The sequence below is a fragment of the Canis lupus genome, chromosome 17, assembly GCF_011100685.1.
Source record: "Canis lupus familiaris isolate Mischka breed German Shepherd chromosome 17, alternate assembly UU_Cfam_GSD_1.0, whole genome shotgun sequence".
In the NCBI taxonomy this organism is placed as follows: Eukaryota; Metazoa; Chordata; class Mammalia; order Carnivora; family Canidae; genus Canis; species Canis lupus.
Genome location: NC_049238.1, coordinates 21,344,445 through 21,356,660, shown reverse-complemented (window position 1 = coordinate 21,356,660; position 12,216 = coordinate 21,344,445). Strand labels below are relative to the sequence as shown.

Here is a 12,216-nt window from a genome sequence, read left to right as displayed (position 1 = left end):
CTCCCACTCCAGCCCCGGCGGCGGGCGGAGAAAGCTCGGCGGTCAGCCGGCCGGAAGGGGCGAGTCTTGCGGCGGAAGTCCTGCCCCGGCCTGGTCACGTGGGAGGGGCTGGACGCCAGCGCAGGTGAGTGCCGCGCGAGTCTCCTTCCCGGGCGCGAACCGTCCCGGGCCTGGAGCACCCAAGGCGCGTGTGACTGGTCCAGGCCCAGGGAATGAGAGGCCCTGTTTCCGGTGTGGAGTTGGGCTCAGGAAGCATACGAGCTGGTTCCAACTAAGTGAATTTGGGGACCTACCAGGCTCTGGGTGAAAGCCGGAGCAAACCTCTCCTCAGGAGGGTCTCGGTAGGGAAGGAGGCCCCTAGGTGGCTCTGCGTTAAGGCTGAGGGATTGGGGGGGGGGGGGGGGACTGCCACCGAGATTCCGCAGCCTCCTACAGCCCGCTTCTGTTACCTGACTGTCTGAGGCGACCCCTGTCACAGGAAGCATCCCTCCTGAGCCCACTGCCCCTCTAGGACATGGAAGTGGGACGGGGAGAGGGAGTGGGCCCAAGGGAAAGCCAAGCGCTCTTTAATTGTGGGGATGGGCAGTGGGGGTGACCCCCCTCTCCTCTTGGCTTGACAGGAATCATGGCACTCTGGCGGGCATACCAGCGAGCCCTGACTGTTCACCCGTGGAAAGTACAGGTCCTGACAGCTGGTGAGTGAATAGATCTGAGTGGGAGCAGGCAGGCTGATTTGGGAGGCAGAAGCTCACCTCACCACACCTCCCTCATTTTTTGCTTCTCTTGAGCCCCCTTGAAGTGTTGGCTGTATCTCATCTAAGGCTGTCCCCAGTCTTTTGAAGGGTGGGTCCCCAAGGCTATCCTCAAGGAAAGGATATACCTAGCTGTAAAGTAGGATCTGAAAGCCCCCAAAAAGTGAAGGACTTTTCTCCCTTCAGGTGAAAGGCATTGCCCTAGGAGAACTTAACTTAGAAAACTAACAATAGAGGGGTGTCTGGATGGCTGAGTCAGTTAAGCCTCTGCCTTCTGCTGGGGTCATGGTCCTGGAGTCCCAGGATAGAGCCCTGAGTCAGGCTCCCTGCTCAGCGGGGAGTCTGCTGCTCCCTCTCCACCCTGCTTGTGCTATCGCAGTCATGATCTCTGTCTCTCTCTCCCAAATAAATAAATAAAGTCGTTTTTTAAAAAAGAAAACTAACAATAGCAGATGCTTCTCTAACATCTTACAGTGTGCAAAACGCTTTCAACATATTATCTCATAGAGTCCCCACCAAGATTTGTGAGCTAGGATTACTTGAGTCCACATTAGATTACACATCTTAAGTGCTGGGATTAGGATTTTTACCCCATTTTATTTTTCTTCATTTTTTTAATCATGAAATATATCTTAAGATACAAAAGAATAGTTGGGACATGTATGTACAGTTTAAACAGTATTAAAACTGATTACTCTTATATCAGTATCCAGCTTGAGACCCCTTGAGCACCTGTTTCTAACAAGCCAAGAAATAACTCCTTTCCTGGATTTTTGTTTATATTCCTCTTTTGCTTTCTTCATAGTTTTACTACCTATGTATGCATCCCCAAACAATATACTAATCAGTGATTTATGTTTACTCCAAATCCAGTGATTGGATAGCAGTCTCACAAAGGTAGCCCAGTGACTTACCGGCATTCGTTACCATCTTTATTTTGCACATTAGCTGAGAAGCGAGGGGATGGCATAGAGATAAGTATGTTTAATAGGGGGGGAGAACTAGAAGGTGTGTGACTGGGGGCAGTGCAAGAATGATCAGGTTAAGATGGGATCTGGCCTATGTTTAGAGGAAGAGGTGAGGATTCTAGGGAGGACTCTGGGCTTCTGAGAGGAAGACCATTGAGAGGAGTGGCAGGCTATGGAATCCAGGGAAGAACAGCAGGCCTTTTACTGGAACAGCCCCACATCAACACTAGAAACTTCACTGGGTGACTGGCCAAGGGGCAGACGATTTTGCCCCTCCCCGGGCTCCTCTCCAACCTCCGTGCCTAACCACCCCGTCCTGTCCTCAGAGTGTCCGTCAGCCTGCATGACTCACCTGGTTGCGTGGGTAGTGACTCATACTGGACTGTGTGGCTGTGATGGGGACTGACACGCTGGGCCCTTTGCCAGCCTGACTCCCTCAGGGCCTTTAACTGCTGGAAGGAAGGTTCCCCCCTCATGGCCATCAAGAATAGAGGGGGAGGGAGAGTCCTTGTGTTTCCCTACCTCAGAAAGGTACAAGAGGAGGAGCTGGATTTCAGAGAGGTCCCCATGCAGACGTGGCCAAACTAGGGGTGCTGGTCTGTCCATGCTGGAGCCTGCATTACCTCATCATCTCCGTGTCGCCCTGAAGCACTTTCTAGGTAGCACTTTTCCCAGACTTCTTCCCTGCTGTTAGTATATTGGATCAAACTACAAATAAAAGAAGGAGGTAGGTTTGGCTCATCAAGCTGTTTTCAGCACAGTGCTTCCTAAGGCCCCCTGGGATAGCTCCTTATACTGGAAGACATAAGAGAGATTTCAGACTTGGAGTTGGAAGAGCAGGGTTTTAATTTTAGAGCTGTAGTCCTCGGAAGCTGCATGAACTGAGGCAAGTCAGTCAGTAAACCCCTTGGAGCCTCAGTTTCCTCGTTCAGGAGTTGAGTCTACTTAGCTGACCTCACAGAGCCACCGTAAGGGTTCTCTCTGTGAAAAGGCTTTAGAAATAAAAAAAATAAAAAATGCTTAATAGACATAAAGACTCCTGAGCTTGGCATTTTCTTGAGTGTTGGCAATCCACACACGACAAGCTGTTCTTTTTTTTTTTTTTTTTAGATTTATTTATTTATTTTTTAGAGCGAGAGAAAGAGAGCAGAAGCAGGAGGGGCCGAGGGAGAAGAGAGACTCTCAAACAGACTCCACACTCCTCACAGAGTCCGAAGCAGGGCTTGATCTCACGACCCTGAGATCATGACCTGAGCTGAAACCAAGAGTTGGGTGCTTAACCAACTGAGCCACCCAGGCGCCCCTGCACCATTCTTTGTCTAGTGGTATTTCGTCTGAGTTTGTTCCATTTGCCTTAAATTCAAATATGGGTGACTATCTCAGCCTTGGCTCTCCAAGCAGCAGAGCCTGAGGCTGGCACAGGTACTTTGTAAGGGGGCAGGAAATAATCCTGGGGCGGGGGGGAGAGCAGGGAGAAGGAAGATCAAATAGCATATTGCTTAGGGCACATGGCTGCTCCATCCCCTGAAACTAAGAAGCTCTTTGAAACGCTTCTTCAGACCAAAGGGAAAAACAGTGTTTTCTGGAGAAAAGAAACAGTTACGTACCAGCTCTCATTTCACATTGGTGAAAGGTTTGCCACATGGGCTGTCAACATCTGTGTGCTGCTGGGTTGCCTGGGCGCCATCCCTGGGGTTAAGCATGGATGGTGCATCCCCAGCTATGACCCAGGCCTGAGGCAGGATCAGTCAGGTTGAGCAGCAGGAGTGGCTGGAGTAAGGGATAAGTTAATCGAGATCTGAAATGGTTCAGAAGAAGTATCTGATACATCTAGTGTTGGCCAAGTTAAATTCAGGAGCAGAGCAGCCTGGGAAAAGGACCACGATATGTTGTACAGAGCCTGAGTCAGCCTTTCCCTCTCTCTGGAGACCCCTTCCAGTCTCCAGTGGTTCCTGGGCCCAGCTCCACCCATTTTTGGCCATTCTAGTCCTGCTATGGGGCAGCTGAGCTTCTGCAGACACTGGTTTCCCTGGAGTCTGAATTCCGCCAGGATGTGAAAACTCAGCAGGCAGTGGAGCATCTAGTCCAGCCCCCCGATCCTGATCCTGATCCCGATCCCGTAGAGCAGGAGTGGCAGAGGGTGCGGTGACCCACACTGATCCCCTCAGTCAGTGGTAGAAATGGCCTTAGAATATAGTGCGCTTTCAGTGCCCTGCCCTGTACTTGAGACTATTGGGGCCTCAGAAGGTAGAGCGTAGCCCCCGTTGGTCTGGGCTTACATATCTGACAAGCTGCAGACCCTCCATTTTGTCTCATCTTCTAGCAGTAGGACAGCTTCGGGCTAGGAATGGAGAGAGCATTCAGACCCATCCCAGAGGATGCACTCCCCCCTTTCCCTGCTAGGCTGCAGTTGTCCTGGGGTCTATCAGAGATGGCCCCCAGGCCAGGCAGCTATTTAATGTGGAGGCTTCTGGGGAAGAGTGAGTCAGCAGCACCGCTGGCCCCCTGCCAATAGCTCTACCTGCCACCCCAGGCCTACTGTACTCAAGGACACATCTCCTGCCCCCCAGCCTTCTCTTCCATGAGCATTTTATTTTCTTGTATCAAAGACCCCATATTGCAAAAGCCAGGAGAGGAACAAAATAGAGGAAGTAGGGAACTAGGAAGATGGTGTGGAAGTTGGGGCTTTCCCACTGGTGGGCAGAGGGTGGTCCCAGATAGATGGGTGCTCAGAGGTAGACTCCCCCAACCCCCTCACTCCACTGAATCCGGTGGCAAGTGACGGCATGAGAACTGGCACCTACCCAAGAGCATGATGTCACACCTGCGCCAGCGTCTGCCTACTGGGCTGCACGCCCAGCCTGGCATTGGGCATCACTGCGCGGCAGCCCCTTGTCCTGCCCCATCAGGGCTCAAGCATTACGTCTCTGCAAGCCTCTCATTCCAACCCCCTGGAAACAAGTCTGAGGAATGGGGAGCCAGAGCACTGAAAGATCTGGACCAACCGATTATGTCCAGGAGGACTCCCAGAATCTGACTGAGGCCTGTTTGGGCTCTGGCACTGGGGAAGGTAGAATGAGGAATCTCAGTGTCAGCTCTTCTTGCTCAGACTCACTTGGGCCAGAGAGACAGGCCTTGCTCTGAGTTCAGACCAAAGCCTTAGGCCACCCTGGAGTTGCTGCAGGCCCAGGGTCCTGATGATCTGCGAGCAGAGGAGGAGCCACTGAGCACCGTTGTGTCTGAAATGGACAGGGCTGGAAGGGGCTACAGAGCTGTGCGCCTACTCCCTCACTGCTGCCCTTCCACTCAGTAGTCCCTTGGGCTCAATGAGCACGGTCTGGGCTCCTGGAATCCATCTTTCTCAGAGGCTGCTGGCTTCCCGGACTATGCTTTTCATTCCTGCTCTGCTTTTGCTTGTTGGGTGACTGTTGGCCAGCCACAAAGAATGAAAACCCACACCTCCCTCTCTGCGACTGCTGTGACTCAGGAATATTGATGCCTGCCCTCCCCACACGGTGACAAGGAACAGAGAGGGTCACCTCCTGGGGAGTAAAAGACAGGAAGTGCATTAGTCCAAGAAGTGTCTCTGACATGCGGCTTTCAGGGCCTTGTTCCGGCAGGAAGCTCTTGCAAGTAGAAGCCGCAGAGGCTGCCTAACTGCCACTGACCCCTGAGCTCAAGCCTTGGCCCCTCTGTGATTCCCTAGCCTCCTGTTCCTCGAGAGAAGGCCTGGGTTCAGCCCCCACTCTGATCCTTACCAAATAACCTCATCTCTTAAAGACATTAGATGGAGGTGTGGCCCTACCTCCCAGAACTTTCAATGTGTGAGGGCCATTTGTAAACTGTAAACATCTTGCCAAAGCAGAACGTCAAACCATTAAGTCTCTTCATTTAAGAAGTGACTGCCTTCTGTTCCGCCCTCCCCGGGCCTTCTCTGGGCACCCTTCCCTCCATGCATGGCCACAGCAACGAGCCCTCCCTGGGGGAAGTAAGGCAAGGGGTAGGGAGTAAGTGCTAATTGCAGGGAGCAGGGAGCAAGCCTTCAATTCCACGGGTCCTTCCACCTTGAGCCTGACATGTGGCCCGGTGGGCTGCTCAAGGAAGCACTGCTGCCTTTCCCAGATTGGGCCTGTTGGGGGCAGTACCTTTGACAGTTTTCCTTGGTTGGTTTTCTGAGGACCTGCCAAGCACTTGGTTAGACGTGGTGGGGAATAAGAGACCAAAGATGTCTAGGATTCTCTCCTGCCCTCGGGGAGGTCGTGGCTAGCATGTTCTAGGAAAAGCCTACAGCACTTTGAGAGTTTCAAGATGAGGAGAGGCAGGCCTGCCATGATGGGTGCGCCGGGGGTCCCAGAGCTGCTGTGTGGCCAGGAGTGCCAGCAGCTGAGGCCAGCAGCCTAGCTCACCTGGGGGGTGGGGCGGGGGTCACAGCCCCAGCCCTTGGCCTTCCTTCGCTGCCTCTGATGAGACTGCTCAGGGGCAGGGCTTTGTGGAGGGTGCAGGGGAAGCGCAGTGAGTATGCAGCCAGCATGGACGTCAGAGCCAGCTCTGTACTAAGGACTAGGGTTAAAGGATGTGTTTGCTTGGTGCTAATTGAGGGCACAGGGACAGTGGTGGGTATGGGGCTGGAGGGGGCCTCTCATTACTCAGAGAGATGGACAGGCGAGCTGGAGATCATATGGTCATTCCCAAGTGGCCCTGTGTGTGTGTGCGTGTGTCTGTTTGCTGGAAACCATCACGTCACTATGACTGATGGGGGGCTCTGTAAACAATGACAGTTTCTATCTCGGTTTCTGGATGTGGGTGTCTGACTAGGATTGCTTGGAGCAGGGTGTCTGTGTGAGTGAGGGAAGGGGAAGCAGGTACACAGGCCTGGGGGAGAAATGGCTATAAATCTATTGTCCACTCAGTCTGAGGTTGTGAATGGGGGGGGGGCGGGTATGGCTTTACCTGATATCTGCTAGGAGGTGCCCAGGACTTCTCCATGTGGGGACTCTTACCAGTTCAGTGATATTCCTGCCTGGGACCATGTAAGCACTCAGGTTTTAGAAAGAGAATTATTCTTGCTGTCCTCCACAAAGAGAGACCCCAAGACTGAGGTGAAGGACACTTGCCAGTGTCTAGTTGTGGAGCGGGGGAAAAGCCCCAGGGTTCCTTACCATTCTACACATGATCTATTCACAGTACGGGTCTTGGACAAATCACTGTGTAGGAAATCAGGCCACCTCGTTCTTGCCTTGGTTCTGCCACTTACTGGTTATGTGAGGTCCCAGACCTTTATTTCATACCTCGAAAATGAGTTTGGATGGAATTATCTGGAAGGCCTTTCCAATTTTGATAGTCTGTGGTTCTCAGCCCCAAGCACCTTAGATTCTCCTTCATCTGGAGTCTCTGACTGTGACTTCCCTTTATTACTCCGTACAGAGTCTGTGGGCCCTGGTCTGATCAAGGCTGTTCATCCCGGTTTCTGGCAGGACACAGGGGAGGTGTCACCATCCTTGGGAGAGGAGAACTTTGAAGCAGCAGTAAAGGACCAGTCATTTGCCCCACCATCTCTTAGGCTCAGAGTGTCAGAGCCTCGTTCAGGGACTTATTCCCTACCTGGAATGGCAGCCCATCTCCAGGAGGTGTCCTGACAACACCCGTGTACCCTGCACAGGGTCCCTGATGGGCCTGGGTGACATTATCTCACAGCAGCTGGTGGAGAAGCGAGGTCTCCGGGGACACCAGACTGGCCGGACCCTGACCATGGCCTTCCTGGGCTGTGGCTTTGTGGTAAGTTCCACCCACAGCCGGGCTGCTGGAGGACTGGACGGTGGTCTTAGTTCCATGTCATTCTTTAGTTTCCCTTGGCCTCTTTCACATCTAAACCAGCCTTGAGTGTCTGGTTCCACTTGGATTTGGCTTCTAACCTTGAGAGAGGAGCTTTGTGATGTGCTCTCTGAGCTTACCACATGCTGTCTGTCCTCCCTGGGGTTTCCTCTAGGGCCCTGTAGTAGGAGGCTGGTACCGGGTTTTGGACCGGCTCATCCCTGGCACCGCCAAGGCTGATGCACTAAAGAAGATGCTGTTGGACCAGGTGAGCAGAAGGGAGAGGGACTCGGGAAGCGGGAGCTGTGCTAGGGGAGGGCGGGGGTTTGGGTGCTCACAGAGCTTTAATTTCTCTCCCTAGGGGGGCTTTGCCCCATGTTTTCTAGGCTGTTTCCTCCCACTAGTAGGAGCACTCAATGGCCTGTCAGCCCAGGACAACTGGGCCAAGCTCCGGCGGGTGAGCTGGGCTGGGGGGAGGGGAGAGGGGATCGGTCTCTGGCAGCCTGGGAGGCCCAGGGGAACAAGGCAGGTTTGGTGGGGGTGAGCAGGGGGACGTGCAGGCAGAGTCCCAGGCTCTGGAGAAGAGGAGCTAAGGGGCAGTGGTGGGAGTGTGGTCTTTGAACTGGTCTGTGCTGGGCGCGCTCTGCAGGCGGGAGGTGGGGGCTGCGTGGCAGTAAGTGCACATGTCAGCTTTTCCTCTCTGTCTCCTCAGGACTATCCTGATGCCCTCCTCACCAACTACTATGTAAGCGCTGACACCGCAGCTGCCCGTTCTCCTGCTTTCTTGGGTCCAGAAGTGCTCGGGGACGGGGCCCTCCTGATGTAGAAATCCCTCAGACAGGATAACTCTCTCATCCTATGTGTGCATCACACCAGGGAAGCACTTACCCAGTGGTCCACTTTGTTCTTGTCTGCAGAAGGTGGAGTAGGACCAGGCAGTGAGTCTGGGGGTCGGGTGGTGGAGGCAGCCCCCCAACCTTTACCCTCCTTCTCTTGTAGCTCTGGCCTGCTGTGCAGTTAGCCAACTTCTACCTGGTTCCCCTTCATTACAGGTAAGACAGATCCTTACCCGACCCTCTGAGCGATGCACATCACAACAGCTGGACACAGCATGATTCTTCTGTCAACCTTGAATCACTTTAGACCCTCCCAGAACACTGCTCCGGTCAGAGCTCCTCAGACTCTCAAGCATTTTATTCAGAACTTCTTCTCCTTTACGGAACCTATCCCAGGACCTGCCCACTGACCTTTCATCTCCCTGTCATCCTGCCCAGCCCTCACCTTTGGTGGCATACCTGCAGGGACAGTGCCGGGCAGGGGGGATGGGGGTGGGGCTAGCTTAGACAGGAAGGTATATCCAAGAGCCAAGTAGGAACCTGGGCTGGTGGGTCCACTGCAGACTACTATTTGACCTTAATAATAAAGGCAGTTGCTGAAGCCACAGTAAAAATACAGTGCAACTCAAGAGGAGTAGTTAAAATTGTTGGGAGTGAGGGGACATTGGGAGCAGGGACACTCTTCAGAGGGAACAAAGTCAATATTATGTGAATAGCATAGCTTAAAGGAAGACTTGTAGACCAGATCCTCGACACCAGAGTCCTTGCAACACTCTGAATGTAGAGAGAGGAAAATTTACAATCAAGAGAGGGATATGGCGGGCAGCACATTTTTAGAAGATAAAAATCTCAGCCAGTTCAAAGGTGGACAGAGATGTGTATGCAGCAGGAGCCTGGTCAGGACCAAATAAGAGCCATGCTCAGCGACATGAGGGTGTTCCACTTGTAGGCTCTTGTCCAGGACACAGAGCTCTGGGATGATACCTGACCCCGACCTGCTTGTCCTCTGGCCCGAGCCACACGTCCCTCTGTCCCTCGGGGCTGAAGGAAGGAGACCTCAGTGTGGACGTGCTCAGAAACCAAGCCCTCCTTTCCCAGCTCTGCCCCTTTGCTTGCTCTTCCTCCTCTTTCACCCTGACAATGCCACCTCTGTTCTGCAGGCTGGCTGTCGTCCAGTGTGTTGCTGTCATCTGGAACTCCTACCTGTCATGGAAGGCACACCGGCTCTAGGCCGGCCTCACTCCGGTGTCGGCGCCTGCCGTGCTGCAGCATGACCCCCAGTGTGGCCAGATGGCCTCCTCCAAGTGCTCATGGAGAATGAAAGGCCCTCCATCGGCTTTCCTGGGGTCCCGTTGCCACTCAGAACTTAACAGGCTTAGCACCTGACTCCTTTTGAAATAATTTCAACCTTTATAATGGTCTTATGCCCACCACACAGTAGGCACTCTGTAATTGTGTACAGTCTTGTTAGCTGTAGTTTGTACCTGTATCCCAGCAATGCCACTTGTCCCCACACTTCACAGACACATCTGCTCTCTATAACCTTCCCAGCCCACCTGGAGCTCTGGCTCTTCTGGGGCCCTAAACACTTTATATGGTGCCTCCGGAAATCTGTTATTAAATACATAGTTTGAAACTTGCAGAAATCTATGGGGGCAGTTAGAACTTCTAGAGCTAGAAAGAAGTCTAGAGACAACCAATCCCAATGTTCTCCCACGGATGAGCATGCTGAGGTCCACAGAAGTGAGATGGCAAGTCCACACCACCAACCAGTGGCAGAGTGGAAACTTGAACACACATGTTATAGATGAATGTTTGTATGCCCTCCAGAATTCATCTGTTGCAAACCTAATGCCCAGGGTGATGGCATTAGGCAGTGGGGCCTCTGGGAGGTGATTAGGTCATGAGGGATTCGTGCCCTTTTAAAACAGCCCCAGACAGATCCCTCACCCCTCCCACCATGTGAGGACACACCAAGAAGGAAAAGTTAGTGAATACCACATCTACCAGTGCCATGGGCTTGGACCTCCCAGCTTCTAGAACTGTGAGAAATAAATGATGTTTATAAAATACAGAGTTGATTGTATTTTTGGTATAGCAGCATGAAGAGACTAAGGTTCCCTTACTTCCTACCAAGTGATCTTAACTGGAGGTCAAAGGTACAGTAATACTACTGCTGTGATTCCCAGAAGAAAACTAACTTGGTAAAAACACTACTTTGCAGCAAACTCAGAAGCAGATGGACCTGCCTTTTGTGGTCTGAAAGCCCCCAGAGGCCAGAGGCTCTTTTTAAAATAAATGGTGCCTCAGCCAGACCACCCTAGAATTTAGACCATGGGGCTGGAATAAGCTCAAGAATCCTGGCAGGTGGGCTGCCTCACTGCCTTGCTGCCTCTGGGATGGTAGCAGAGTGGGAGCTGGGAGCCAGCTGTGCTCCGGATTGCCTTAGTTTGCAGAACTGATACTAAGGACTAGGGACTAGGCCTGAGCAGCACAACCTTCTCCCGATGCCTCTGGCCCCTTCTAGAGGCCAAGAGCAGAGTGATCACCACCGACAGCCCTGAGGTCCAGCCTCTCTTCTGTGTGCCATAGAACATCGGCCACCTGACTGGTCTGATAAGGGGGCTGGCCCTAGTCCCTACTGGCTGTCATACGCAGGTAAAGGACTCTCATGGCTCCCAGAGCAATGGTAATGCCCCAGCAGCTTCTCCCGCCCTGAAGGCAGGGGCGCTTGCAGCACTGGCAGCAGGACCCAGAGTGGAGGGTTGTGAGGTGCGCCCCTCTGGGTCTTGCAAGCAAGCGGCCGGACTCCAAGCTGCGGCCGTCACTGCTTCTACAATCAGTACATGTCCCTCGCTGACGTCAGTCCGAGCTGTCCTGGGGCTATATAAGGCTGGCGGCGGTCCCGGGACAGACCCCGTGTTCCCCAAGGCGCCCTCAGCCCACCCGACGGCCGGAGACTGGAGCCCCGTCCTGCAGCGTGAGGACACTCTCCGGCAACCTGTGAGTAGCTGGGAGCATCCAGCCTGACTCCTGAAGCACCAGGACGGCGCTCAGCTCTCCCACCACGACTCGCCCGCCTCAAGGGAGAGAGGGAGGACAGGGTGGCACCGGGCTGGGGCAGCAGCTGGGACTGGAGGGAAGGCTGTGGGCACCAGGCGGCAGCCGCAGGGGCCCGGCCGCGGGGCTGGATGCGCGTGGGAAGGGGAGTGGCGCCACTTGCGACTGCCCGGGACGCACCTCACCCCGCGCTCCCCCTGTCTGTCCAGGGCCGGCGGCACCATGAAGCAGAGGGGACGCGCGGCGCTGCTGATGGCGCTGCTGCTCCTGGCACAGCTGCGCCCGGGGAGCAGCCAATGGAGCCGGGAGGCGGCGGCGGCCGGGGTCCAGGACCCAAGTCTGCGCTGGAACCCCGGGGCGCGGAACCAGGACGGCGGCGCCCGCGCGCTGCTCCTGCTGCTGGCCGAACGCTTCCCGCGCCGCGCGGGGCCGGGCCGGTGGGGATCCCGGACCGCGGGCGAGCGGCCCAGGCGGGACGACCCTCCGCTGTCCATTGATCTCACTTTCCACCTGCTGCGGACCCTGCTGGAGCTGGCGCGGACGCAGAGCCAGCGGGAGCGCGCCGAGCAGAACCGCATCATATTCGAGTCGGTGGGCAAGTGATCGGCGGCGTCTGCAGCCGCGATAACCTCGACCCCGTCCCCTCTCCCCGGGCCCGGACGTGCGCGACTGGAAGTGACCCAGTCCCGCCAGATTAGAGCGGCCCAGGGATGCCCTGAGCACTCTGTGCGTCACCAGTTTTTAATAAAAGTGCTGAAGAGCCTTTGGCCTCGGTTGTGGGGCGCAGGG

The 12,216-nt window shown here is 54.4% G+C and overlaps 2 protein-coding genes across 5 annotated transcripts; both read left to right on the top strand.

Annotated features, from left to right (window-relative positions):
• Window positions 1-45: 45 nt before the first annotated feature.
• Window positions 46-10,439, top strand: MPV17 (mitochondrial inner membrane protein MPV17). Of its 4 annotated transcripts, none has more exons than XM_038561073.1 (8): window positions 46-124; window positions 621-695; window positions 7,380-7,495; window positions 7,707-7,799; window positions 7,893-7,988; window positions 8,244-8,276; window positions 8,531-8,583; window positions 9,528-10,439. In XM_038561073.1, the coding sequence occupies exons 2-8, from the start codon at window positions 626-628 to the stop codon at window positions 9,595-9,597; spliced, it is 531 nt and encodes a 176-aa protein (XP_038417001.1). In that variant the 5' UTR covers window positions 46-124; window positions 621-625; the 3' UTR covers window positions 9,598-10,439. The 4 variants fall into 4 exon arrangements, with proteins under 4 accessions (XP_038417001.1, XP_038417005.1, XP_038417003.1 ...); XM_038561074.1 differs by lacking the exon at window positions 46-124 and adding an exon at window positions 131-341; XM_038561077.1 differs by lacking the exon at window positions 8,244-8,276.
• A 432-nt stretch (window positions 10,440-10,871) lies between these two features.
• On the top strand, window positions 10,872-12,190 carry UCN (urocortin). The gene is made up of 2 exons (XM_038561083.1): window positions 10,872-11,370; window positions 11,637-12,190. The coding sequence occupies exon 2, from the start codon at window positions 11,650-11,652 to the stop codon at window positions 12,028-12,030; it is 381 nt and encodes a 126-aa protein (XP_038417011.1). The 5' UTR covers window positions 10,872-11,370; window positions 11,637-11,649; the 3' UTR covers window positions 12,031-12,190.
• Window positions 12,191-12,216: the final 26 nt, after the last annotated feature.